Raw genomic sequence first — 23,890 nt, forward strand, 5'->3', positions numbered from 1 at the left:
GCAGTGGGAATTCGACGGCGTCTCTGATGACGGCATGAACTCCTTCATCTTCGGCTTCTACCGCGACCCAGGCCTTTCTCTTATGGGCTTTGGGAATCTGCGTCTGAGCGCTGAGCTGACGTACGCGAATGGCACGCGGTGGGGTCGCGTTGACTATGCCTCCGAATCTATTGTCACTTCCTGCTCAAATGGGACCACAGGGACATGGCAAGGTAAAGGGTTCAAATACACCTTTGAGGTGACCAAAGATATGAGTCGGTTGCGGCTTGGAATGGACACGCCTGATCTCAAAGGGAACATTGTCATGAACAGCCGGAGTCTGCCCCGCTACGCGAATGCGCAGACATGGCCGTCTGACACTGGGGCTACGGAGATCGCGCCGTATTTCCACTGGGAAGAGCCGATCCCTGTTGGCGATGTCAAGGTTGCGTTGGTGGTGGCTGGCCAAGAATTCACCTGGGATGGACTCGGAGGGCATAACCGCATCTGGGGGCCGTTTAACTGGTTTACTTGTCTAAAGTCGATGAATGCGGTGCGGTTGAAGGCGGGGCCTTATGCGCTGTCGTTTTGGACGACGGTGTCGAGGATTGTGGATGGGAAGAAAACTACTTCTGTCTTGTTGATGAAAGACGGTGAGACGCTGTTTGCTAGTACGGTAGGTGAAGAGTCTGGTACGGAGGACTATGTACTGATGAGCAAGGTGTACGGAGGGGAGGTTACGGGGACGCTGCGGGACAAAGTAGCTGGGTATGAGCTGGAGTTGGTTTCGCCGGGCCGCAAGAAGCATTGGACTTTTATCATTGAGCATACTAATATTGCGTTTGAGTATCTTTTGGGCAAGGGTCGCGGAGGGAGTGGCTTTTGTGGTCGGTCGAGTGGAGGGCCTGTAGGGTTGGAGCAGTTCCGGGGCGTTGCGCTGACTGAAGCGTTGACCTTTCCGGATAGCTCGCCCTTGTTTAAGAGGCAGTATGCGGAGTGAAATGGTTTCGGTATTTCCTACGTACGGTTCCATAGTCGAGAATGCCATTTCTGTTACAATGCTACCATCTGAACCCGTACGAGAACCCTATAGTATGACTGCTAGCTAGTCAATACGGCATAAGATAGATCAACGAATCGGGGTGTCAGACGCAGGGCCGGCATTTCGGTGTATCCTGTGCATCGCCGAATGATCGTCGATGGTGGCCGTCCCTGGATATATCTTCAGCTCATGAGACATATACACATGTACCCAACCTGACCTATTCTCACAACCCGCCCAAATCAACCAGTCACTCAACATGCTATTCTCCGATCTTTGGGAGCAATACCACATCGTCCAGCAATCGCTGGCCCCGCTACGCCTGACCAGAGGCCAAATGCTCCTCATGATGTTCCAAGCCAGGCACCGCAACGCCTCCCTCCCCGAACGTATTGTCGTCTGGGTCCTGTTCCTCTGGTCCATCTACTCGGTGTGTAAGGTTGCCGTCGCTATCACAAAGCCGAAACCCGTGTATAGCCTCGGTCTTCCTATCCTTGGTGATTCGCAAGCCGCAAACTGTGATCTCATGAAAGTCATCACGGACGCCAGACTCTCGACACCCAATGCGCCGTACATCATCAAGACCGATCAGTTTCCTCTCGTCGTATTTCCATCCTACATGTACGAGGAGATAAAGAAGCTCCCGCTACAAACCGCTTCACTACCGGCCTATCTCTCCAGGAAGTTCTTCGCGCCCTACACGCTTATCGGCCGGGAAACGACGGCGCTGTTACACTCCATCAAGATTGACATTGCGCGCAGTCTCCCAACCATGGCTCCGTCTCGTCAGATAGATGCACAACAAGCCGTGAAGGAGCGCGTGGGCACATGCTCGGACTGGACCGAGATGGAGATCTTCCCGGCAGTGCTAGAGATGATTTCCACCGTAAACGCATCCTTCTTCATGGGAAGAGAGAACCCCGAAATGACCCGGCAATGGAGCCATCTCAGCCTCGAATTCATCTATCGTGCCCTGATGGGCGCCGTGGCAATGAGCTACGTTCCGGAGCTTCTGCAATTCGCCATCGCCCCAATCGCCTTCCTCCCTGTGATTGTCACGCAGTGGAAAATGCGCCGCTTTCTTGGGCCGACGCTCCGGGCGGAGATGAACCAGTTCCGCGCTGCAGAGTCCAAAAAACGCCTGCTTACTGTTTCTGAGGACCGCAAGGTGCCATTCACCGCGGCGCTGATGAGTCGGTATAAGCCGGAGGATGTGACCGTGCGTCGGCTAGCGGATGATTATACAGTTCTTGCATTCCTGACAAATTTTGCCGTCGCTGTGGCGACACACCTCAACATCCTTGACCTCGCCTCGCGTTCAGAGCTGGTCGAGGAGCTGAGGCAGGAACTACGAGAGAAGACAGTTGACGGGGCATTGCCAAAGTCGCATCTTGCCGAGCTCCGCAAGCTGGATAGCTTTATGCGCGAGTCGCTGAGGCTGAATGCCATGAGTCTTTGTACGTGATATTATCTTCTTTGGTCTCTTACAGAGAACTAAACTAATCCCAGATATATAGTCGTCCTTAACCGCATTATCCAATCTCCCACGAAGCTCTCCATCGGTCCTTCTCTACCCGCAGGCACAGCTATCTGCGTCGACATGCACCACATCAATCGCTCCGTGGAGCTGTGGGGGACGCCAGATGAATTCGACCCTCTGCGTCATGACAAGCTGCGACAGGAGGAAGGTGCAGAGAAATTCCAGTTTGTTGCAATGGGCCCTGAGTCGCCGCTCTGGGGCGATGGGGCAATGTCGTGCCCGGGGCGCCTGTTTGCGAATAGTACGATGAAGGTCGTGCTGATTGCGTTGATCATGCAGTATGACTTCAAGTTTGCCGAGGGGTCTGGGAAGAGCGCAAAGGCCGCGGTGCCGGAGGGGAGTTGGGATCCGGATTTGAAGGCGAGGTTGGTGTTGAGGGATAGGAAGGTCTAACGTGATGACTTTATGGTTGTGGCCTGTAGTTGGGAATCTTTCATCTGTGATTACTGGACGAGATACTCGGGTACGTGGAGATTGTTCAATGGATATGTAGCTAGCTAGTTACTTGACCTTTCTCCTTGGTATAGTTTTCCCTCGAGTATGTACTGTTTCAAACCATACCAGATACCATTGTTGCACCTACTATCCGTACGGGCAAGCATTGCCCGAACACAGTGGGAGGGATGACCATGGGACCGAACAAAGTCGGAGACAGGGAAAAAAAAAAGCAATGGCGTGTCTTACACCTTCGGTCTCGGTCAGTAAGCACCGAGCGTAATTCGGAGTGTTCCCCTATATTGCAACCAGCCATGAGGGGAGCTGCAGGGATAAGACTCTATAAAAAAGCAGAGGATGACGCGTCTACCATCAACACTCCCTGCATCCTAACACAACTGCGACCACCTGGGTAAAACTCAAATCATGCAGCACAACGAGCCAATCGCCATAGTGGGCATGGGATGCCGGTTCCCAGGAGGCGCAAACACGCCTTCGAAGCTGTGGGAGCTTCTAAAAGACCCCCCCGATTTACGCACGGAGATCCTCCCTGAAAGCGCCAGATTCAACGGGGCAGCATTTTACCACCCAGACAATCTGCACCACGGCACCAGCAACGTGCGCCACTCGTACCTCCTTACTGAAGACCACCGGCGCTTCGACGCCGCGTTCTTTGGCATAAAGCCCGTCGAGGCGAGCTCGATCGACCCACAGCAGCGCCTCCTTCTTGAGACCGTGTACGAGGCTCTCGAGGCAGCTGGTATCCCCATGGAACAACTGCACGGGACGCCGACAGCCGTATTCGTCGGTCTGATGTGTGCCGACTACGCAGATATATTGGGGCATGATGTTGAGTCCTTCCCGACGTACTTTGCAACGGGCACGGCACGGAGTCTCATATCGAATCGAATTTCATACTTTTTCAACTGGACTGGCCCGTCAATGACGATTGACACTGCCTGCTCATCGAGTTTGGTGGCGGTGCATCAAGCAGTACAGGTCCTCCGCTCGAAGGAATCAAGGGTTGCGATCGCGGCGGGCGCAAATTTACTGCTGGGTCCAGCCCCGTATATCGCGGAGAGCAAGCTCCAGATGCTTTCGCCGGACGGTAGAAGCTACATGTGGGATGAGCGAGCCAATGGATACGCCCGAGGGGAAGGCATCGCGTGTGTTGTGCTCAAGACACTAAGTGCAGCGCTGGAAGACGGTGACCGGATTGAGGGCATCATTCGTGAAACCGCGGTCAATCAGGATGGCAGGACCAAGGGGATTACAATGCCCAGTGCAGTTGCTCAAGCTGAGCTGATTCAGTCGACATACCGCAAAGCTGGATTAGACTTGGCCATCGCGCGGGACCGGCCACAGTTCTTCGAGGCACACGGTAATTTGTCTTGCCCTATCTTTGTACAAGACACTGATGTCTAGTCTGATCAGGAACTGGTACCCCTGCAGGTGACCCGCAGGAGGCAGAGGCAATCCATACGGCGTTATTCGGCAACAACCTCGTTGCTAGTACGCCGCTATATGTAGGCTCCATCAAAACAGTGATAGGCCATACGGAAGGGACTGCTGGATTAGCAGGTGTGATAAAGGCTGTGATGGCCCTGCAGCACGCTATGATCCCCCCCAATCTCTGGTTTGACCATTTGAACCCAGCCGTCAAGCCTTTTTACGGGAATCTGCAGATCTTGACCTCCGCAGCAGCATGGCCAACGGTCGAGCCCGGAGCACCACGCAGAGCAAGTGTCAACTCGTTTGGGTTTGGGGGTGCAAATGCACACTGTATCCTGGAGAGCGCTGTATTTCCTACTCGTAATAATAGGGGGTCCATGGTTCCTCACAGTCTCAGCGCGTACCGAATGTTCCCTCTCTCGGGTTCCTCGGAGAAAGCTTTGGTTGTCATCGCAGAGTCCCTGTCGGCATTTATTGCAGAAAGGCCGGCGCTCGACCTGGCGGCGCTGTCTTATACGCTTACTACCCGGCGCAGCTGCCTACCCATGCGAGTTAACCTGGCGGCAGCCAGTCTGGACGAGCTTCAGGCCAAGCTGGACGAATTCACCCAGGATCAGACACAAACGGTGACTGTCAATACCAGCACTCTGAAGACACCAGGTGCAATACGCGTGCTGGGCATTTTTACCGGTCAAGGCGCACAGTGGCCGGGTATGGCGGCAGCAGTAACCAAGTACCCAGCAGTTCAACAAATTCTTCGAGCACTCGATCGGAGTTTGAAGGAGTTACCGAAACAAGACAGGCCTGCATGGTCTCTTGAGCAAGAGCTCCTGGCAGAGACAGCCTCATCTCGGATCAACCAAGCCGCCTTCTCCCAGCCCCTATGCACGGCTGTTCAGATAGTCCTCGTTGACATTCTGCGGGCAGCAGGGATTGAGTTTGTAGCGGTAGTCGGTCATTCCTCTGGCGAGATCGGCGCAGCATACGCAGCGGGCTGCCTTTCCGCACGAGACGCTATACGAGTGGCTTATTATCGAGGTCTGCATTTGCATTTGGCTGCCGGCAAGGACGGTCAAGCTGGTGCCATGATTGCCGTGGGGACGTCGTACGAGGATGCGCAAGTCTTTTGCAACACCAAGCGGCTGCGTGGGAGGATCTGCGTTGCCGCGAGTAATGCTGCTACCAGTGTGACCCTCTCCGGAGATGCCGATGCCGTGGAGAGAGCCCAGGTGGTCTTTAAGGAAGAGGAGAAGAGGTTCGCAAGAATCCTGAAGGTCGACAGAGCATATCACTCGCACCATATGCTTCCTTGCTCGGCACCCTATCTTGCTTCGTTACAACGGTGCAAGATCTCTGCGCAGAAACCGACTCGGTGCCGCTGGATCTCCAGCGTGCATACCCAAGATGTGGCTGCGATCCTGTCAAGTTTAGCAGATCAATATTGGGTCGATAATCTGGTTTCGCCTGTTCTATTTTCGCAAGCCCTTCAAGCGGTGCTAGAGATGGAGCAGTTCGATCTCGTCATTGAGGTCGGCTCCCACCCAGCCCTAAAAGGCCCGGCCAGTCAGGTTATCAGTGAGGTTTCCGGTACCATCATTCCATACACTGGCCTACTCAAACGCGGCACAGACGACACGGAGGCTCTTACAACCGCCCTCGGCTATATCTGGACCTCTCTGGGGAATCAAGCGTTCAGTCTTGCCAACTATAACCAGATGATGAACGGCACCCACCAGTCACCTCAGACGATACATGGCCTGCCATCCTATCCATGGGATCATGATCGCATCTACTGGCATGAATCACGAATTGCAAAGGCATTCAACCAGAGAGATCTCCCACCGCATGTACTTCTAGGAACAGCGTGCCCCAATTCCTCAAACGAGCAGATGCGCTGGAATAACTATCTCCACCCGCGCGAACTACCCTGGATTCCGGGCCATCGGATCCAAGGTCAAATAGTATTTCCCGCGGCAGGCTATATGAGCGCAGCTTCCGAGGCAGCGCGTCGTGCCTCCGATAATGAGAACATCCAGACAATTGAGCTTCGCGACTTTGTAATCGGACAGCCTCTGGTCTTTGATAGTGAGACCGCAGCCGTGGAGACGATGGTTTCTCTCACCGAGATATCCAGGGTAGGTTCCCTACTCACAGCAAAGTTTACATTCCTCTCAGCAACGGGTGGTGATTCCAGCCATTTAACGACCAACGCGAGTGGCGCGCTGGAGCTTATTTACGGTGATCCAGCTCCTCATTCGTCGTTCCCGGCCACAGCCACAGACCAACTATATGCCATGACCCCAATAGACCCTAAGTACTTCTACGACACATTCTCCTCCTACGGCTACGGCTATACCGGCCCATTCAAAACACTATCAGGAATGAATAGGAAACTCGGCGTGGGAACAGCCTACGTCCACGTCCCAGACTCAAATGCCACAGAAAACCTCCTCATCCACCCCGCGACCCTGGACACGGCAATCCAGTCCATCCTCCTCGCGCACAGCTACCCAGGTGACGGCCGTCTCTCAGCCATCCAGCTTCCAACAACCGTTGCCCGGATCACCATCAACCCCACTCTCTGCCTCGCCAACTCCACCGCCGGCACGACAATGAAAGCCATAGCCATTATAGCAAGCGACGACGGCGCCAAGGTCGACGGCGATGTAGACATCTACCCCGTAGATGGCGAGCACCCACTCCTACAACTAGAAGGGCTGCGCACAAGACCAATGGTCCCGCACAGCGAAGCCACAGATGTGCATATCTACTCCCATCCAGTCTGGGAATCTGCATTGCCAGACGCGCTCTCGCTACCAGGTAATGCTGACATCGACTATGAGATTGGATACGTGCTTGAGCGCGTGGCGTATTTCTATCTTCGTCAGATACAGGATCGCGTTACGCGGGCGGATCGTGAGACGTGCGAGGAGCATTTCAATCACCTGCTTTCGTACACGGATACGATGCTTTCTCGTGCGTCGAGTGGGTTGTCGAGTCTGATACAGGGGGGTTGGGTGAGCGATACACAGGTAGATATTGACGAGATCTTGAAAAGGTTGGTGGTATTTCGTGCTAGTGGTTAAGATCGAGTTGCTGATAAGATTAGATACCCTGAGAGCATTGACCTCCGTCTGATGCGAGCGGTTGGAGAGAATGTGGTTGCTGCTATTCGCGGCGAGACGACGCTGCTTGAACATATGCTGCACGAGAACATGCTCAATGAGTTCTATGTCCGGGGCCATGGGATGCCAGAGTATCTGGATCAGATTGCGGCGACGGCGAAACAGATAGGGCACCGATATCCCATGATGAATGTGCTTGAGATTGGTTAGTCCAATGCTCACTCTTCTTGCGTATTGTTTAGGTCTGACGTTCCGTACAGGAGCCGGTACTGGAGGTGCCACGCGGTCAATTTTGAAAGCGATGGGATCGGCATTTGGGTCGTGAGTTGCTTCTAGAACCAAATGATGGAGCACGCACATGCTAAGGTCAAACTAGATACACCTATACCGACATATCAAGCGGTTTCTTCGACCAGGCAAAAACCCTCTTCACCTCCCACGGCGCAAAAATGATCTTCAAAGTCCTCGACATCGAGAAAGACATCGCGACGCAGGGATTCCACGAGCAGTCATACGACCTCGTAATCGGATCACTAGTCCTGCACGCGACCGCGGTTCTAGAAGAAACCTTACAGAACGTACGCCGCCTTCTGAAACCCGGAGGGTACCTCCTCCTTCTCGAGATAACAGACAACAACCCACTGCGCTTCGGGTTTATCTTCGGCGGGCTACCCGGGTGGTGGCGGGGGGTTGATGACGGACGAACACTATCCCCCTGCATTGAGCTCTCAGAGTGGGCGGCCTTGTTGCAGAACAACGGGTTCTCAGGGGTTGACCACGTCAAGAGCGAGGACTCTCGCGGGCTGTTCCCGTTCTCTGCGCTTGTATCACAGGCAGTTGATGATAGGGTCCTGTTACTGCGGGATCCGTTGTCCGTTAGTGGTCAGGGCGTTGGTCTGGGTCATCTTACTGTTATTGGGGGCTCCTCGGCTGCAACGAGGGACTGCGGCAGGAAGATTGAGTCCCTACTGCAGAAGTACGCAAAGACCGTTACTCGCATCTCGTCTCTCACCGCACTCTCCGAGATGGAGCTCCCCTTGGGAGGCAATCTGATTCTGCTGGAGGAGTACGATGCACCGATCTTCCAATCGATAACGGAGCGCGTCCTACGCGGCGTGCAGGCCGTGTTTGAGCGATGCAAGAATGTGATATGGGTAACGATCGGCCAGCGTGAGTGCGCCAGCCCTTATTCACGTATGTCGCTGGGCGCGCTGCGCTGCGTGGTTAAGGAAATGCGGCATCTGCGGGTGCAATCCTTGGATCTCAATATGGCGGATAGTCTCGATGCGAGCCGCATTGCAGCTGCTCTAATACGCCTTGTGGCAGCAGGTGGATGGGACGAGCTGGGGACGCTAAGGGAGCTGCTTTGGTCCATTGAGGGTGAGCTGGCGTATGACGGATCTCGAGAGCTGATTTTGCGGGCGAGAATGAGCGATGGCCTGAATGCGAGGTATAATTCGGCTCGTCGCAGGATTACTGCATCTATACTACCTGGAGATGAGACAGTTGAGCTAATCGCCGATGGCGGCAAACTAGTACTCAGGCCGATGTCTTCTCTTGTCCCTTACCTGGAAAAGAGGGCACAGGATATGGTTCTGTTTCAGACATTGTGTTCCACCTTGAGAGCTGTGAAGATGAGGAACATTGGATACTTGTACCTCCTGGTTGGTGACCTCGTATCCTCTGGTGAAAGAGTCTTCGCCCTGTCTACCTCTCTATCCTCCCGGTTTGAGCTCAGCAGGTCCTCTGTGTTTCCTTGTCCGAAAGACAAAGAACAAGCATCTGGAGATCTTGCCGCAATGTTCTATCAAATACTCGCACAAGAAATGCTTGTCGATCTTACGCCGGGCTCAAGGGTCCTTGTCATGGACCCCAGTCTATCGGTTGCCCATGCGGTTATGAGTGCAGGGTCGAGACACAGGATTGAGGTTACGATTCTACTCTCACAGGAAGCTGACGGTTTCGACAAGTTGGCTACAGTAAGGATCTACCCTACGGCCTCCAATCGGCAAATGCGCTCTCTTCTGCCTTTGGGTGTCTCGCGCTTGGTAGCATGCAGTGACGCTCGCTGGATTCGAAGAGTACGGCAATGCTTGAGCGGAAATATACCTTTCCAGACACTTGACAATCTCACCAGTGTGCATGCATCACTCAACGACACCGAGTCGGGGGTTGCACTGGCGGATATACTCCATGAATGTGTGCAGCAAGGTTCTACCATGCAATTGCCAGAGCTAGAGAACACCCGGACGTTCCTGTCACTGCATCTCTTAGAGGCCAAGTGGGATGATGCTGGCGCTGAATCGTTTATAGACTGGAACGAACAGCTACCAGTGCCCATTGATGTACAGCCTGTTGACTCCAAGCCACTATTCCGGGCTGATCGCACCTACTGGCTTGTTGGGCTCACAGGTGCTCTGGGTCTCTCTCTGTGCCGATGGATGGTAGAATGTGGAGCAAGGTATATTGCCATCTCGAGTCGTAATCCGCAAGTTGATGCTCGCTGGATTGATGAGCTTGCGGAGGAGGGGGCGACATTGAAGATTGTATCAAGGTTAGTCTTACATAGCTTTGTTATCCATTCCAAGTTAGGGATTAACGCAGGTCTAGTGATGTAACCGACCGCAAGTCGCTCGCTGCTGCGAATCGAGAAATCCGACGCGCCCTTCCGCCACTTGCAGGAGTCTGTCACGGCGCCATGGTCCTCCACGACACGCTCTTCCAGAGCCTTGACCTCGAACGCACGCACAAGGTCATTCGCCCAAAAGTCCTAGGCGCCCAGCACTTGGATGAGATCTTCCACGACACGCCTCTGGACTGGTTCGTTTTCCTCAGCTCCATGGCCTGCATCACTGGTAGTCCAGGCCAATCCGCCTACGCCGCCGCAAACATGTTCCTGGTTGGTCTTGCCGCCGAAAGACGCAGACGCGGTGTTGCTGCATCTACCGTTCATATTGGAGCTATTCTAGGTACTGGCTATATCGCCCGCGAACTGACACTGGCGCAACAAATATTGTTGAAAAAAGGAGGCAACAACTGGATGGCGGAGCAGGACTTCCATCAGATCTTCGCCGAGGCGGTTGTGGCGAGCCCACCAGGTAGTGAGGTGAACCCGGAGTACTTTACAGGATTGCGGAGATTCTATATTGACGCCAACGACGATGATAAACCAGATACTGCCGGTAATCCGTTTTTCTCCCATATGGCTCTGCATCGGGATGCAACGGCGCTCGTCGGAGGTAGTCCTGTGGCTACAGCATCTGTCAGGGCTCGGCTCGTACAGGCCACATCTGCAGAGGATGTTTATGATGTTTTGAAAGGTTTGTAATAATGCCCTCCACTGGAGAATGTTCCTTGATATACTAATGTGTGTCAACCAGACGCCATCGTGCAGAAACTACAAACCACACTGCAACTCTCAACAGACACGAATATCATCAACCAAGGTGCGGATGCACTGGGCATCGACTCTCTGATCGCTGTGGATCTACGATCCTGGTTTTTGAAGGAGTTAAATGTCGACATGCCCGTGCTGAAAATCATCAGTGGTGCAACTATGGGGCAGCTGCTCGAGCACGCGCAGGGCCTTCTGGCTTTAGACCTCGCTCCGAACCTCAGTAATGGAAATCGCCCAGCTGTTCTCGAGACGACTCATGAGTCCATTGAGCACGCTGCCCCAGATCCTCCGGTGGACGCAAGTATTCCAACAGTCTCGATGCCAGTGGTTAAAGATGCAGATCCTATGTTACTTATAACCACCGACGAAGTCCCCCAGGTGATGGACGACGAGAAGCTTCCCTTAGAGCAGGAGTTTCCCCCTACTCCAAACTCCCTGTCTTCTCCCGAGCCCGGTTGCATAAGCCCCAACCCGTCTGTTTCATCCGAGTCGTCCATCTTGATTGTCTCCCCAGTGATCAAGGAGACCATTGAACGGACTCTACCTATGTCCTTTGCCCAGTCACGGTTCTGGTTTCTCACCTTCCTGCTCGAGAACAAGACATGTTTCAATGTGACGACTTCAATAGAACTCACTGGCCGTCTCGACGTAGAACAGCTTGGACGCGCTGTGGAGGTGCTCGGCCAGCAGCACGAGTCTCTGCGCACAAGATTCTACCTAAACGACAACCACGAGCCCCTACAACATGTCATGGCAAACGCTGTTGTCCACCTCGAGCAGAGGAATATCTCCTCTAAAGATACAGTGTCTGCCGAATTTGCGTCCCTAAAAAACCACGTCTACGACCTCGCACGAGGCGAGACTCTACGCATCATCCTGCTGACCCTGTCAGAGGACACCCACTATATCCTGCTTGGCTACCACCACATCAACATGGATGGCATCAGCTTCGAGATCTTCTTCGCCAATCTAGAAGCCGCCTACACCAACGCTTTGGATAGCGAATCCCTCATCCCGCAATACCCAGACTATGCCCTAACCCAGAGACAGCAATACGCCGACGGCCAATGGGCCCAGGCGTTACAATTCTGGCAAAAGGAACTCACCCCATCGCCACCAATATTCCCTCTCCTTACACTCTCAACGCTCTCCACTCGTCCCTCACTCACAAGATACGCCTCCCATATCGCCTCCTACCGCATCTCACCAACCCTCTCCGCCCGCATCAACACAACATGCACCAAGCTCAAGGTCCACCCCTTCCAATTCTACCTCGCCATCTACCGAATCCTGCTCTCCCGCTTCAGCACCACCGAAACTTTCTGCATCGGCGTCGCAGACGCCGGCCGAACACCCAGCACCAAGTCCCACGGCCTGGGCTGCTACCTGAACCTCCTCCCAATTTCCTTCACAACGCGGCATACAACGACATTCAGCGAGATCGTCCGCGACACGAAATCAAAAGCTCAGGCGGCGTTTGCGAACAGCCATGTCCCTATCGACGTCCTGCTCAACGAGCTACAAGTTCCGCGCTCGTCAACGGCGAGTCCGCTCTTCCAGGTCTTCTTCAACTATAGACAGGGAATCGCAGAGGCGCGTAGGTTCTGCGGGTGCGAGTCGCATTGGCTGGAGTTTGGCGGTGGGGAGACAGCCTATGATCTGAGTTTCGATGTTGTGGATAATGCCGGTGGAAATGCGTTGTTGAGGTTGTTTGTGCAGGATACGCTGTACACGCAGGCCGATGCGGAGGTTTTGGTGACCGCGTTTGTGAATCTGGTTACTGCGTTTGCGCAGAATCCGGCGATGAAGGCTACTCGCCCGCCGTTGTTTACAGGAGCGGATGTTGAGGCTGCGGTTGCGCTTGGGCGCGGGGGCTTTTGCGCTGGGGGATGGGATGGGAGCGTGTCTGATCGGATTGAAGAGATGGTGAGGCTTTATCCTGGTCAGCAGGCGCTCAAGGATGGACATGGTGCGCAGCTGACCTATGGGGAGATGCATTCTCGTGTGAGTAGCATTGCGCTGCGGATGGTGGATCTTGGGGTTGGTAAAGGGTGTAGGATTGGGGTGTTTCAGGACCGGTCCGTTGACTGGGTGTGCTCAATGCTTGCGATCTTTCGACTCGGAGGGGTATATATCCCGCTTGATCCGGAGATCGCGAGCAAGAGGTTGCCGGCGATACTGGATGACTGTCAGCCGAGCTTGATACTTGTCGAGACCGCCACTCAAGGGGCTTTGTCGGCCATACATCCACCGATACAAACGCTCAATGTCAGCCTGCTGCAGACGACGATAAACAGGTCCGCTATACCGCAGTTCTCCAATGTTGACGCCCCAATCGCCATACTATACACCAGCGGGAGCACAGGAACGCCCAAGGGCATTGAAATCAGCCACGCCTCTGTCAAGAGCCACATCGAGGGCTTCACAGATAAATGGCTGCCTATGGTGCATCCATTGCACGTTCTGCAACAGTCCTCTTTCAGCTTCGACATGTCCCTAGACCAGGTCCTCTGGCCGCTCTGCTCCGGCGGGTCCGTCTACATTGTGCCGCAAGCCAGCCGCAACGACCCGACAGCAATCTCACGTTTGATACTCTCCGAAAGAATTACCCTAACCGCTGCAACCCCATCGCAGTACATCTCATGGATTAACTCGGATGTTCTGCCCAGTCTACAAGACTCGCCCTGGCAACTAGGAATATCAGGCGGCGAGCCGTTCACGGACGCGGTGGCTCGTGCATTTGCACAACTGAACAAATCCGACCTCGTATTGCTTGACTGCTACGGGCCCACAGAAGTTACATGCTTCTCCCACTTCTGCGAGTTCAACCTCGCACAGCTACAGAGCTGGACCCATCATCCGGGCTTTTGGCCTCGATCAAATATCGCCACGTATATCGTCGACGAAAACCACACCCCCCAGCTCGTCGGAATGCCCGGTGAGATTGCCATCGGCGGGATGGGTGTAGCTGCAGGCTATATTAACCAGGCAGAGCTAAATCAGCAACGCTTCATTAATGATCGACATGCTCCAAGCTCTTTTGCCGACAAGGGCTGGACGAGAATGCACCTGACTGGAGACAAGGGGAGGTTAAGGGCAGACAGGACTCTAAAGATCGAAGGAAGGATTCAGGGCGATACGCAGGTAAAGCTGCGTGGCCTGCGGTGCGATCTGCGGGACATCGAGGCTGTACTAGTATCTGTATCGCGCGGAGAGATTGTTCAGTGCGTTGTCTCTGTGAGGAAGTTGGGGGTCTCTGGGGATGAGGTCCTCGTTGCCCATGCTGAGGTAATGTCTAAGCGAGGCCCTAGTGAATGTGACACCTTCTTCCGGGGGCTGCTGGGCGAGCTTCCGCTACCGCGGTACATGCATCCGGCCATGCTTATTGCAGTGGATGAGCTGCCTCGGACGGCCTCGGGGAAGGTGGACCGGTTGGCGGTTTCTCTTGCTGCTCTGCCGCAGAAGCAAGTCGATATACCCGATAGTGGTGATGCTCATTCGCAAGGTACAACAGAACAGCAGCTGTTCGAGCTTTGGAAACAGGTGCTGGGTAAGGAGGCAACAGGCCATTTCGAGATTAACGCTACCTCAGACTTCTTCCATGTTGGCGGCACTTCCTTGCTGCTGGCTAAGTTGCAGCCTTTAATGCGCCAGACTTTTGATCTCGAGATCCCGGTTGTGCAGCTGTTTGATGCAAGCACGCTGGGCAAGATGGCGCAGCTCATTGACGCCAACCTTCGTATTACACACCCTCCAGATGAATCGGCTGCAATGGCGACAACTAGTCCACCTGTTGACGAGAACGACAAGCGTGAGAACACGACCCTACAGATTGACTGGACCACTGAAGTGGCCGTCGCACCATCTCTGAGAATTCTGCCAACGCTCGGCTCTTCTGCACCCTGTGTCGTGATTCTCACAGGAGCCACTGGCTTCCTCGGACGTGCTCTGCTTCAGCGACTAGTCAACGCACCATTAATCAAACTGGTCCACTGCATCGCCTCGCGAGATTCCAAACGGTATAACGATCCTATCTTCTCCCATTCCAAAGTCCAGATCCACCAAGGCAATCTCGCCCTCCCTGAACTCGGCCTGCACCCACACACAGCAGCATCGATTCTCTCCGAGGCTGACACCATCATTCACAACGGCGCTGATGTCTCCTTCCTCAAGTCGTACTTTTCCTTACGGCAGACAAATCTAGACTCAACGAAACAGCTCGCCTGTTGGGCCGTTCAACACGGCTTGCGCTTCCATTACGTCTCTACAGGCGCTGTCACCTATCTCTCGGGACAACAGAGCTACCCTGCTACTTCTGTGAGAGACTTTCCGCCTCCAACAGACGGATCAAACGGGTATATTGCATCCAAATGGGCGTCAGAAGTCCATCTCGAGCAAATGCACACTGAGTACAGCATGCCGGTCGTGATCCACCGGCCGTCAAGCATAACCGGTCCCGGAGCGCCAGCTACGGACATGATGAGCTCGGTCTTGAAGTATGCTAAGATGTTGCGTGCTCTACCACGGCTGGACTTGGTTACGGGCTTCTACGACTTTATCTCTGTGGAGCGGGCGGCGGATCAGATTGTGAAGGTCGTTGTCGCTCCGGCCAGACACGCGGGGGTTCAGTATGTATACGAAAGTGGGGAGGTACAGGTTCGCAGTGATAGGATCCAGGCTGTCCTGGAGGCGGAAGCACGCGAGGCCTTTACCGTGCTGGAGATGGAGGAGTGGGTGAAGAGGGCAGAGGTGCTTGGGATGGAGAGCATGGTTGGACATTTACTCAAGGGTTCATCAGGACGGGAATTTCTCATGACCAGATTGATCAAAGATATAGCATGAGGAGACAATGCAGTTCTTTTCAGCGTGTTCTTCCGCAGTCCAAAATCATCAATACTACGCAATGAGCAAGCAAGAAGTACAGTTTCACCGCACCTGATATGCCCCCTAGGTAGTCCGACCTAACACTCCAACACCTCCCTCCTCACCCCAAAAATCTCATCCAAAAACGCAAACGTCTTCTCATTACCCACCGAAAAAGCCCCCATCTTCGCCTGCAAGGACCCCTCCTCCACCCCCTCCGCAACCCACAGCCTCCTCCTCTCCCCCAAATGCTTCAACCCCCGCCACACCATCCCCGTATGCCCCTCGACATCCAGATACAACGAATTCCGCGCGCCAGAGACCAACGTCGGACACGTCACCTTCTTCAGAATGTCCTCCTTCAACGTAAACACCTTCATCGCCTTCAACACCCCTGTCGGCGAGCCAACACCCAAGAATGTCCCCGCAGTGCAAACCTCCCAATTCATCTGCACCGACCACCTCATTCCCAGGTTTATCACAAAATCAACAACCCCATCCCCAACCCACCCATCAACCCAAGCTCGCAATAGGAAAGGCGCAACATGCCTCGTCCCAAACTCAAACAGATCATACACCGGATCAAGCGCGATACAAGCCTTGATTCGGGGATCTGACGCTGCCCGGAGCGCGAAATACCCGCCCAGCGCAGCGCCCGAGACGGCAACCCGGTCGAGATCGAGCATCAGGTGTGGGTTTTCCGAGGAATACCGCGTTAGGAAATCCAACACGTGCCGCAGGACGTACTCGAAATCTGCCCGGAGAGGGAGATTATCGCGCCGGAGAACGAGGCCCTGGCCTGGTCCGTCGAAGGTGAGGCATGCGTAGCCCATTTCGGTTGCCATGGATGGGTGCAGCGTGTAGAGTTCTTCCTGGGTGGAGTCTGCGCCGCCGCATGTTATCAGGAGGGGGATCTTTCCTCTTGCTGGTGGAGCTTCAGTTTCGGTGCTGTGTTCTGTAGCCTCTGCGATTCGTCTCCAAGGGGGAGGGAGGTAGAGATACCCCGGCAGCAAAACCCCACCCGGGTAGGGGATCTCAAGAACGATGACCTGCCCGTCGAAGAGCTTGATACCCCTTTTGAATAGGGCGACTGCGCGCTCGGCGATGGGCAGCGCGAGCGGGTGTTGGGTTCTTGAACTACCACTCCCAGCACTATCCCTTCCTGCTTTCATGCCTCCGGCCCCGGCCCCGGCCTTGTCCTCCTCCTTCTGGGCAGGAGGACTGGTCAGCATATACCCACTCGCCCGGACGTAGTTCGCCGCGCGGAGGAAGGCATTGCGTGCGAGGATCTTGTTTCCGACCTCGAAACAGCGGAGGGCGGTTTTCTCTGCGCGGGCGGCTTGGGCGTCCCAGGCGGCGCGCCAGGAGGGTTCGAAGGTTGCGCTTCTGGTGCTGATGTGCGATATTGCGGACAAGAATTCGGTTTCAGCGCCGGCGAGCGGGGTTGTGGCGAGGATGCGCAGGATTTCGAAGTTCAGCCAGTTGGAGGGGGAGAAGGTGTGCATTTTGATGGATTGCAGGTGGCTGGTTTGATTTGGCAGTATTTGGTTTGAGTTGTTCTTGGGCTGTGGGTGATTGTGATTGTGGCTGTGGTTGTGTCGTTGGCTTGGTGGGTGTATGCTCTTGACTCCGTGCTTCCTTACTCTGGGTTCGGGGTCGGGCTCGGAGTCGGGCTCGGGGAGAGGTAAAAGGGCTGTCAACTGTAGAAGGTGTGATAGCAGGTAGGTCCGGTCCTCCATTGCAGTGCCCTTGTCAGCTTGTTGGCTGTTGTAAGACTGTTGGCTGCCATACTAGATTTCTCGATGCGTGGTCTCTATGCTTGCTTGTCTATACCGCTGCGCATTCGCTATGTAGCAACGGTAAGCTATGTCGGTTTAGAATGAGACGGCTTTTAACATACTAGGTAATTATTTTGGTTCAGGTTATACGGTGGTGGCTTCATGTCGCAACAGCGCCCTGTGAAATCAGCGTCCTACCATTGGCAGTCCGATGCTATACATAGGCGCGTGCGTGCAATGTCAGACTGCCAATGCACGCTGTCCATGGAGTAAACGCGGGACTTTCGCTCAGTCTCGAAACCGTCCAGTTAATCACCGACCTTACCAACATCAACCACCGCCTTCGGCCACTCCATCAACGCCTGCAAGTCACTATTCCCCGACGACGCAACCAGCATCTCAATCCGTGCAATCTCCTCCCGGAACCCGCGATCATAATACCACACATCCTGAACCAGAAGACCAGTGATGTAGAAGTGCGCGACAAGGGTGTATGAAAATGCTTCCGCAATTCCAATCTGCTGGCCTGGATCCAGCCGCAGACCTGCAAGGAAAACGTCCGAGACCAAGTGTGGCCACGATGTGAGTGCGCTCTCCTCAAGGTCGATTTGTAGGTCCATCGACGGGGAGCAGGTGTCGGCGCGCTCGCTGGGAGAGAGTTGGAAAATACTCAGGATGCGTGTATAGATTTTCTCTATGATGTTGATGCTGTTGAGGTGGTCGTATGGTGGGTCGTTGGACGGGGTGGACGGGCTGCTGTCTGGGGCTGGGAAGCTGAGGGTAGCTGCAAAGGCGCGGAGAGAATGAATGGCGTGCATGGCGCCTTGGGCAAAGATAGAGAAGACATGAGGCGGCTTCATCACTGCTAAGCGAGGAAAATGGTACGGTGGTGACGGCAAACCCGGAAGGAGCTGTGTGTTCTCGGCGGCATACATGTAGGTCAGCAGGCACCGTAGTCTTCCGGTTCTGAGGGTGTGCCAGTGATCGCCGATGACGCCGGTCAGGCCGCGCACTAGATACATCCAGTTGATATTTGGGAGTTGGCTGGCACTCTCGCTGTCGCCTGCCAGCGCTGGTGTTGCGATCTCTTCCTTTCGCATGGACAGGGAGGCGAATGCGATGGCCACGAGGATGGCGGCGCCGCAGAACACGTACTCTGCGGTTGCTGAGGTTGCTCTGGATAAAGCGTCCCGAAAACCTTCAAGTCCTTTCTGGTAATGTTCGATGACGCGGTGGTAACTCAGGTGGGGGACGGCAGGAGGAGCGGATACAGCCTCGTATAGAGCATGTTCGCCGGCCAGTGCAAGGACGAGGTGCATCAGGTACTCCTCCTGGGCAGCCATCTCCGGGACGATATGCTGCCAGACTCGACGGCGGGCGGGTTGGAGACTGTTTTGATTGGAAGTCTGCTTGATGAAGAAGATTAAAAGGCTCATGTCAGTCATGTTGAGAGGTTGGCTAGCGAGGGGCGCTGTCGTGGACAGACCCGGAAGGGCCGTTTCCAGCGCGGGGGCTGGCTGCTGCGGGATGCTTCATGCTGTCAGCATAAGCAGTTCAGCAAATGCAGGAACAGCTTACAAGACTGGAGGAAAAGTACAAGGCTCGCCTCGGAAGGCGCAGGCGCCGCAGACAGGCTGCTGCTCATCGCACTGTCGCCGGGCGCGTCAGTCGCGCCTCTCGCCACTGGCCAGAAAACAGGAACTTACCTTGACGCGTCGCTGCTTACAGGTGTAACAACCATGGCGGGATTTCTGATGACGTACGCGACGAAGCTTTCGCCGTTGTGAGTTCTCCTGGCTGTGTGGAGACGGAGTGGTGGACATGGTGGTGGTGTTGGTGGTGGTGGTGGTCAGCGAAGGTGAGGACGACTCGCGATCCCGGTCGGCAGAGGATTTCCTCCCGAATACGAATTCTCTCTCCACGAAGAACATTGTTGCTTTGCTTTCTTTTCCCACTCTTGTCGATTTCTCCCCTATTATAATCTATTCATAGCTACCCCTTAGGCTCCTGGGTTTTTCATGAGGGCCCACTGCCTATACGAACATACGAAGTGGATCCCCCGCTATATCCATCAAAATATATATCTTCATGTTTAAGCACCACCGATTGAGTAACTCTCGGACAGAACATCTCGAACCACCATGTCCGACGAAACCATCTCCTTCAAGTTCTACCACTATGACCCGACCATGGGCGGCGCCGTCGCCTTTGCCATCCTCTTCAGCATCACCACCCTCTGGCACGCTATCCAGCTCTTCCGCACCAAAACCTGGTCTTTCGTTCCCTATGTGATCGGGGGAATACGTATGTCCCTCATCAACCCGATCTGTCCCACTCAAACTAACCCATCCAGTCGAAGCAATGGGCTACATTGGCCGCGCACTATCCAGCAAAGAATCCCCCGACTGGTCCCTCGGCCCTTACATGATGCAGTCAATCTGCCTCCTCCTCGCTCCAGCCCTCCTCGCCGCCTCAATCTACATGCTCCTCGGGCGCATCATCCTCGTCCTCGACGCCGAGTCCCACTCGCTGCTCAGCAAGAAGTGGCTGACGAAACTCTTTGTGACGGGCGACGTGCTCTCCTTCCTTTTACAAGGGACCGGTAGCTCCATCCCTCCAATTATATAATCACAATACTGAACAGCTATCAGGAGGCGGCGTCCAAGCAATGGGCACCCTAGATGGCATGAAACTCGGCGACAAGATCATCGTCGTCGGCCTGGTGGTGCAGATCCTCTTTTTCGGACTGTTCATCGTCACAGCCGGGTTCTTCGACCTCAAGCTAAAACGGTACCCCATCCCACGATGCCGCGATCCGACTGTTCCCTGGCGACGGTATCTGAATGTATTGTATACGACCAGCGGGCTGATCATGGTGCGGTCGGTGTTTCGGCTCGTGGAGTATGTGCAGGGCCACAGCGGGTATCTGCTGCGGCATGAGGCGTACCTGTATGTGTTTGATGCGCTGTTGATTTTTGTGGCGATGGTGGTGTTTAATTGGTTTCATCCGAGTGAAATTACCAGACTGCTGGAGAGGAGGCAGGGGAGGGAGTATGAGTTGCAGGGGAAGGATGGGGTTTAGATGAGCATGCTTGTGTACGGCTGACTGGTGTAGTAGATTAGATGTATAATATTAGAGAATAATTCTATATTACGAATGCATGATCTTCCAGAATCGGCCATAGAAACTCTAGGCGGGGGTTCCCCCAAGCAGTCCAGTCATAGATATATGGTCCAAAAGTGGAAATAGACACGGTGACCTTAGGATCGACAGTCTCACGATCTAACTAGTTAGTTTAGGTAGTGGAGACAGTGATTCAAGACCGAAAGGGATGACAGTACGAATATACGAGAACCCGAGCCAAATAAGCCTGCAGACCAGACCCACCCTCCTTGATTCTACACGACATGAATGATCAGCTAGCCTCTAGGTATATGAGACTCAGAGCCTAGTGGTTTCGGGTCCAGATCTGTTTCTCTGTATCATAAATAGTTGCTGCCTCCCGCAATACCCCCATCTCCAAATCCTCCAACCCTCTAGCATCCACCATATCTCCAGGGACTGACATCTCGTGCGGGGAACAACCGAGGGGCCATCTGCGAGTGATATGTCCTGCAATGGGTTAGACCCTAGGAGCCCCTCATGTGGCTGCCTGAGTGAGGGAGAGCTTTTGACAATGCTCTGAGGGGGCGGAAGCTGATCTCGATGAGAGGATCCTACTCTCTCGTAGCCAGCCGCCAACGCCTAGTAATGATCGCGGATCCTCGGGGAATTTTCAGATCAACAGTTGTTCGTTTCCGCTGCTTTCATTATAATTTGCCCCTGGATACTGTAGACTTGCACCATCAGACATCAAATCCGTCTCTATGAACGGGCCCCTTCAAATTTCATATTTGGGCGATATTTGTTCTTGCGCTACTTTCAAAAGACCCATCCAAATTATGCCACCTACATACATACAATCTGTTTCCGAAGATCTCTGTCTTGTATGCTCAATGCTCAAGACCATAATCAAGGAGTCGCTTCCCACGAAGCTTCCCAAATCACTATCCTAGTGCCCCTCTTGCGAGCTAAGACCCGTCTACCATCCGATGAAAAGCTAACCCTCGCATTCCCAAAGCTAGTCCCCTGCAAAGCGGCAAGCTCTGCCCCTGTCGCCGCGTCTCGTATCCCGCCGGATGTATCGCTGCCCCCGGTGCAAGCCATTACCGCGCCATCTGGAGAGTAGGTGACCCAGGATATATCGCTCCCTTGAACGAGTATACGGCTTTCTTGACGCTTGTAGTTATCGATAATGATATCTGATCTCCAAGTGATATATGCAACGTTTGCTCCATCCGGGGTGAAGATGACAATGCCGGTCAACGGGACCTTCAGCGTGTAGAAAAAGCTTTTCTGAGCCACATCATAGATCGTGATGCTCGTGTTGTCCCGCCCGCTTTTCATGGCGATAAGGTTGCTGTCTGGTGCCCACGCTGGTATGGGGTACCCTTGCACCGAGAACCTGCTATGTTCGACGAGTGTCGGGCAGGTATATACATAGAACATGCCGTCCCCGCCTGCGGCAATGAACTGTTTATTGGGCGAGATAGCGAGATGGAGGGAGGCCGCTCCAGGGGGTTTTACCTTGGCCGCTTGATCGAAAGAGGTACTCCGCCACTTCCAGATGGCTATAGTGTCGCCGGTGGAAAGCACCAGTTGATCTTCGTCGAGGAACTGAACGCTCACGAGATCGGTTGTCAGGTCGTAGACGTTGATTTTCTGCGCCGTGGCTGTCTCGAACAGCCAAATACGTCTGTACGTGATCGCTGCGATCTTGGAGTTGTCCGGCGAAAAGGCAGCACCCTTTATGACGTCCCCGACCTCGTAGAACTCCCTGAGGGCCCATTTGGCTCTTGCAAGGGATTGCCTTGGCGTCGGCTTGGTCTCGTCATCCGGAGCTGTATCCTTTGGCTTGCTGAAGGACGGCTGTCCTATGACCTTCCTGCCGATCCCATCAGGAGGTGCCTCGTCAAAGGATATTGGATTCTGTACTTACGAGGATGCCTTCTTGATCCACTGCGCCAACCTCGTCCTGTCAGCCGCCAGAATATCATGATCGCCATCCAAGACCTCATCGACCACCTTTTTATCCGTATTGAAGAGCATCAGGTACTTGAAAGTCCCCTCATCCAGCGGCAACTGCTTGGCCGTCGCCGGGTTCTTCGCAGCAGCACTATGCTTCAAAACACTGTACCTCTCATTCAGATCCCGAAGATACTCATCCGCACTGCGCCCGTTTTGCTTCGTTCCGTAGAGATCCGCAACCGCTTGAATCAACCAGTCGGGTCCCAAAGCTTGCACCATGAGAGCCTCGCGGAAAGCATCCCAGGACTGCATGTCGCTGCCGTCGTCCACGAACCAGTCTGCTAGGTCATGCGTGGGGGGATCTTTGCTGATTTTGGTTCCAGTGTGCGAAATCATGTAGGCGTCTCTCTTTGCGGCGGATGTCTCGAAATCGTCCATGTAGGTTGTTAAAGCTAGGACGCAGCGCTGCAGCCACTCGTTTAGGGCTACGGCTGTGATGGGACCGTTGAATTGGAGGAGGGAGGGGGGGGACATTTTGCCAATACTTGTGAGTGGAATTAGAGAAAGAAACAATTAGCTGGAGCGTAGAATATGAACAACTGAGAGATGGTGGTGCTCGGTCTCTTATACGAAGAGGAGGTGCCTGCCAGCGCTGAGGATATAGCATGATCAGTATAGGACCAGGTTCGATCAGCCAGCCACAACACCCACGAGCTCATCCGAGCCAACCCGCCGTCAGGGCTCGAAATGGACTGAAACAAGGTTGATCAGCCAGCCACGACGCCCAAGAGTGGAAGTAGGATGGATACAGTACATCCTTTGTAGAGACGGAGCCGGGTCAGATCCCAAGCTGAGAAATAAGTGGTGGCGTCTATGTAACATGTACATCACTGTAATAGATGGTTACAGCAATATCATCTGGCATTATCCTAATGAACTTACATGTTTATTTTCTGAAAATGCCACTGACGAAACAACGAAAGTGTGTCAGAAGAGAGGATGGATGTAGAATCATGTTTAATCCGACGATAACACCTGCCACGTAATAGGCTCTGGAAAGGTGTAGTCAGACTATACCTAATGTGATAAGGACATACGACCCGGAGCCAATCACATGGCGCATGGGGATGTCTATCAATAGGTGCATCGTTATATTAGAGCATAAGAAACGCCAGACATGTGGTAGCTTTTTTTGTATAAAGGCCGCATTG

General features: G+C 54.1%; 7 protein-coding genes across 7 annotated transcripts; 4 read left to right on the plus strand and 3 right to left on the minus strand.

The window, feature by feature from the left end:
* Positions 1 to 219: 219 nt before the first annotated feature.
* On the plus strand, positions 220 to 1,036 carry BJY04DRAFT_200456 (uncharacterized protein). The gene has a single exon (XM_073712929.1). The coding sequence runs from the start codon at positions 251 to 253 to the stop codon at positions 977 to 979; it is 729 nt and encodes a 242-aa protein (XP_073565954.1). The 5' UTR covers positions 220 to 250; the 3' UTR covers positions 980 to 1,036.
* A 244-nt stretch (positions 1,037 to 1,280) lies between these two features.
* BJY04DRAFT_231967 (cytochrome P450) lies at positions 1,281 to 2,954 on the plus strand (the record flags this gene model as incomplete). The annotated part of the gene is made up of 2 exons (XM_073719660.1): positions 1,281 to 2,478; positions 2,539 to 2,954. The coding sequence occupies 2 exons, from the start codon at positions 1,281 to 1,283 to the stop codon at positions 2,952 to 2,954; spliced, it is 1,614 nt and encodes a 537-aa protein (XP_073565955.1).
* A 468-nt stretch (positions 2,955 to 3,422) lies between these two features.
* On the plus strand, positions 3,423 to 15,812 carry BJY04DRAFT_223364 (putative hybrid NRPS/PKS enzyme; the record flags this gene model as incomplete). Its single annotated transcript, XM_073717673.1, has 7 exons — positions 3,423 to 4,377; positions 4,431 to 7,506; positions 7,558 to 7,778; positions 7,834 to 7,894; positions 7,950 to 10,127; positions 10,184 to 10,893; positions 10,954 to 15,812. 7 exons carry the CDS (start codon positions 3,423 to 3,425, stop codon positions 15,810 to 15,812), a joined length of 12,060 nt encoding a protein of 4,019 aa, XP_073565956.1.
* Positions 15,813 to 15,931: 119 nt separating this feature from the next.
* On the minus strand, positions 15,932 to 17,338 carry psoB (hydrolase psoB; the record flags this gene model as incomplete). Its single annotated transcript, XM_073717674.1, has 1 exon — positions 15,932 to 17,338. One exon carries the CDS (start codon positions 17,336 to 17,338, stop codon positions 15,932 to 15,934), a length of 1,407 nt encoding a protein of 468 aa, XP_073565957.1.
* A 581-nt stretch (positions 17,339 to 17,919) lies between these two features.
* BJY04DRAFT_223366 (Zn(II)2Cys6 transcription factor) lies at positions 17,920 to 19,542 on the minus strand (the record flags this gene model as incomplete). The annotated part of the gene is made up of 3 exons (XM_073717675.1): positions 17,920 to 19,141; positions 19,190 to 19,260; positions 19,318 to 19,542. The coding sequence occupies 3 exons, from the start codon at positions 19,540 to 19,542 to the stop codon at positions 17,920 to 17,922; spliced, it is 1,518 nt and encodes a 505-aa protein (XP_073565958.1).
* A 5-nt stretch (positions 19,543 to 19,547) lies between these two features.
* On the plus strand, positions 19,548 to 20,693 carry BJY04DRAFT_231969 (RTA1 domain-containing protein; the record flags this gene model as incomplete). Its single annotated transcript, XM_073719661.1, has 3 exons — positions 19,548 to 19,915; positions 19,965 to 20,213; positions 20,263 to 20,693. Exons 1-3 carry the CDS (start codon positions 19,753 to 19,755, stop codon positions 20,691 to 20,693), a joined length of 843 nt encoding a protein of 280 aa, XP_073565959.1. The 5' UTR covers positions 19,548 to 19,752.
* Positions 20,694 to 21,395: 702 nt separating this feature from the next.
* Positions 21,396 to 23,665, minus strand: BJY04DRAFT_200463 (WD40 repeat domain-containing protein). The gene is made up of 4 exons (XM_073712930.1): positions 23,622 to 23,665; positions 23,391 to 23,569; positions 22,651 to 23,331; positions 21,396 to 22,596 (listed from the first exon to the last, which is right to left on the minus strand). Exons 3-4 carry the CDS (start codon positions 23,211 to 23,213, stop codon positions 21,624 to 21,626), a joined length of 1,536 nt encoding a protein of 511 aa, XP_073565960.1. The 5' UTR covers positions 23,214 to 23,331; positions 23,391 to 23,569; positions 23,622 to 23,665; the 3' UTR covers positions 21,396 to 21,623.
* Positions 23,666 to 23,890: the final 225 nt, after the last annotated feature.

This window comes from Aspergillus karnatakaensis (assembly GCF_047715665.1).
Source record: "Aspergillus karnatakaensis strain CBS 102800 unplaced genomic scaffold BJY04scaffold_71, whole genome shotgun sequence".
NCBI lineage: Eukaryota > Fungi > Ascomycota > Eurotiomycetes > Eurotiales > Aspergillaceae > Aspergillus > Aspergillus karnatakaensis.

What these genes read in the sequence shown, in the direction of transcription:
- BJY04DRAFT_200463 (XM_073712930.1), bottom strand. Translation starts at nt 23,213, where the DNA reads ATGTCCCCCCCCTCCCTCCTCCAATTCAACGGTCCCATCACAGCCGTA. An exon ending in TGGATCAAGAAGGCATCCTC is followed by an intron (nt 22,597 to 22,650) that starts GTAAGTACAGAA and finishes TGGGATCGGCAG; the next exon opens with GAAGGTCATAGGACAGCCGT.
- BJY04DRAFT_200456 (XM_073712929.1), top strand. Translation starts at nt 251, where the DNA reads ATGAGTCGGTTGCGGCTTGGAATGGACACGCCTGATCTCAAAGGGAAC.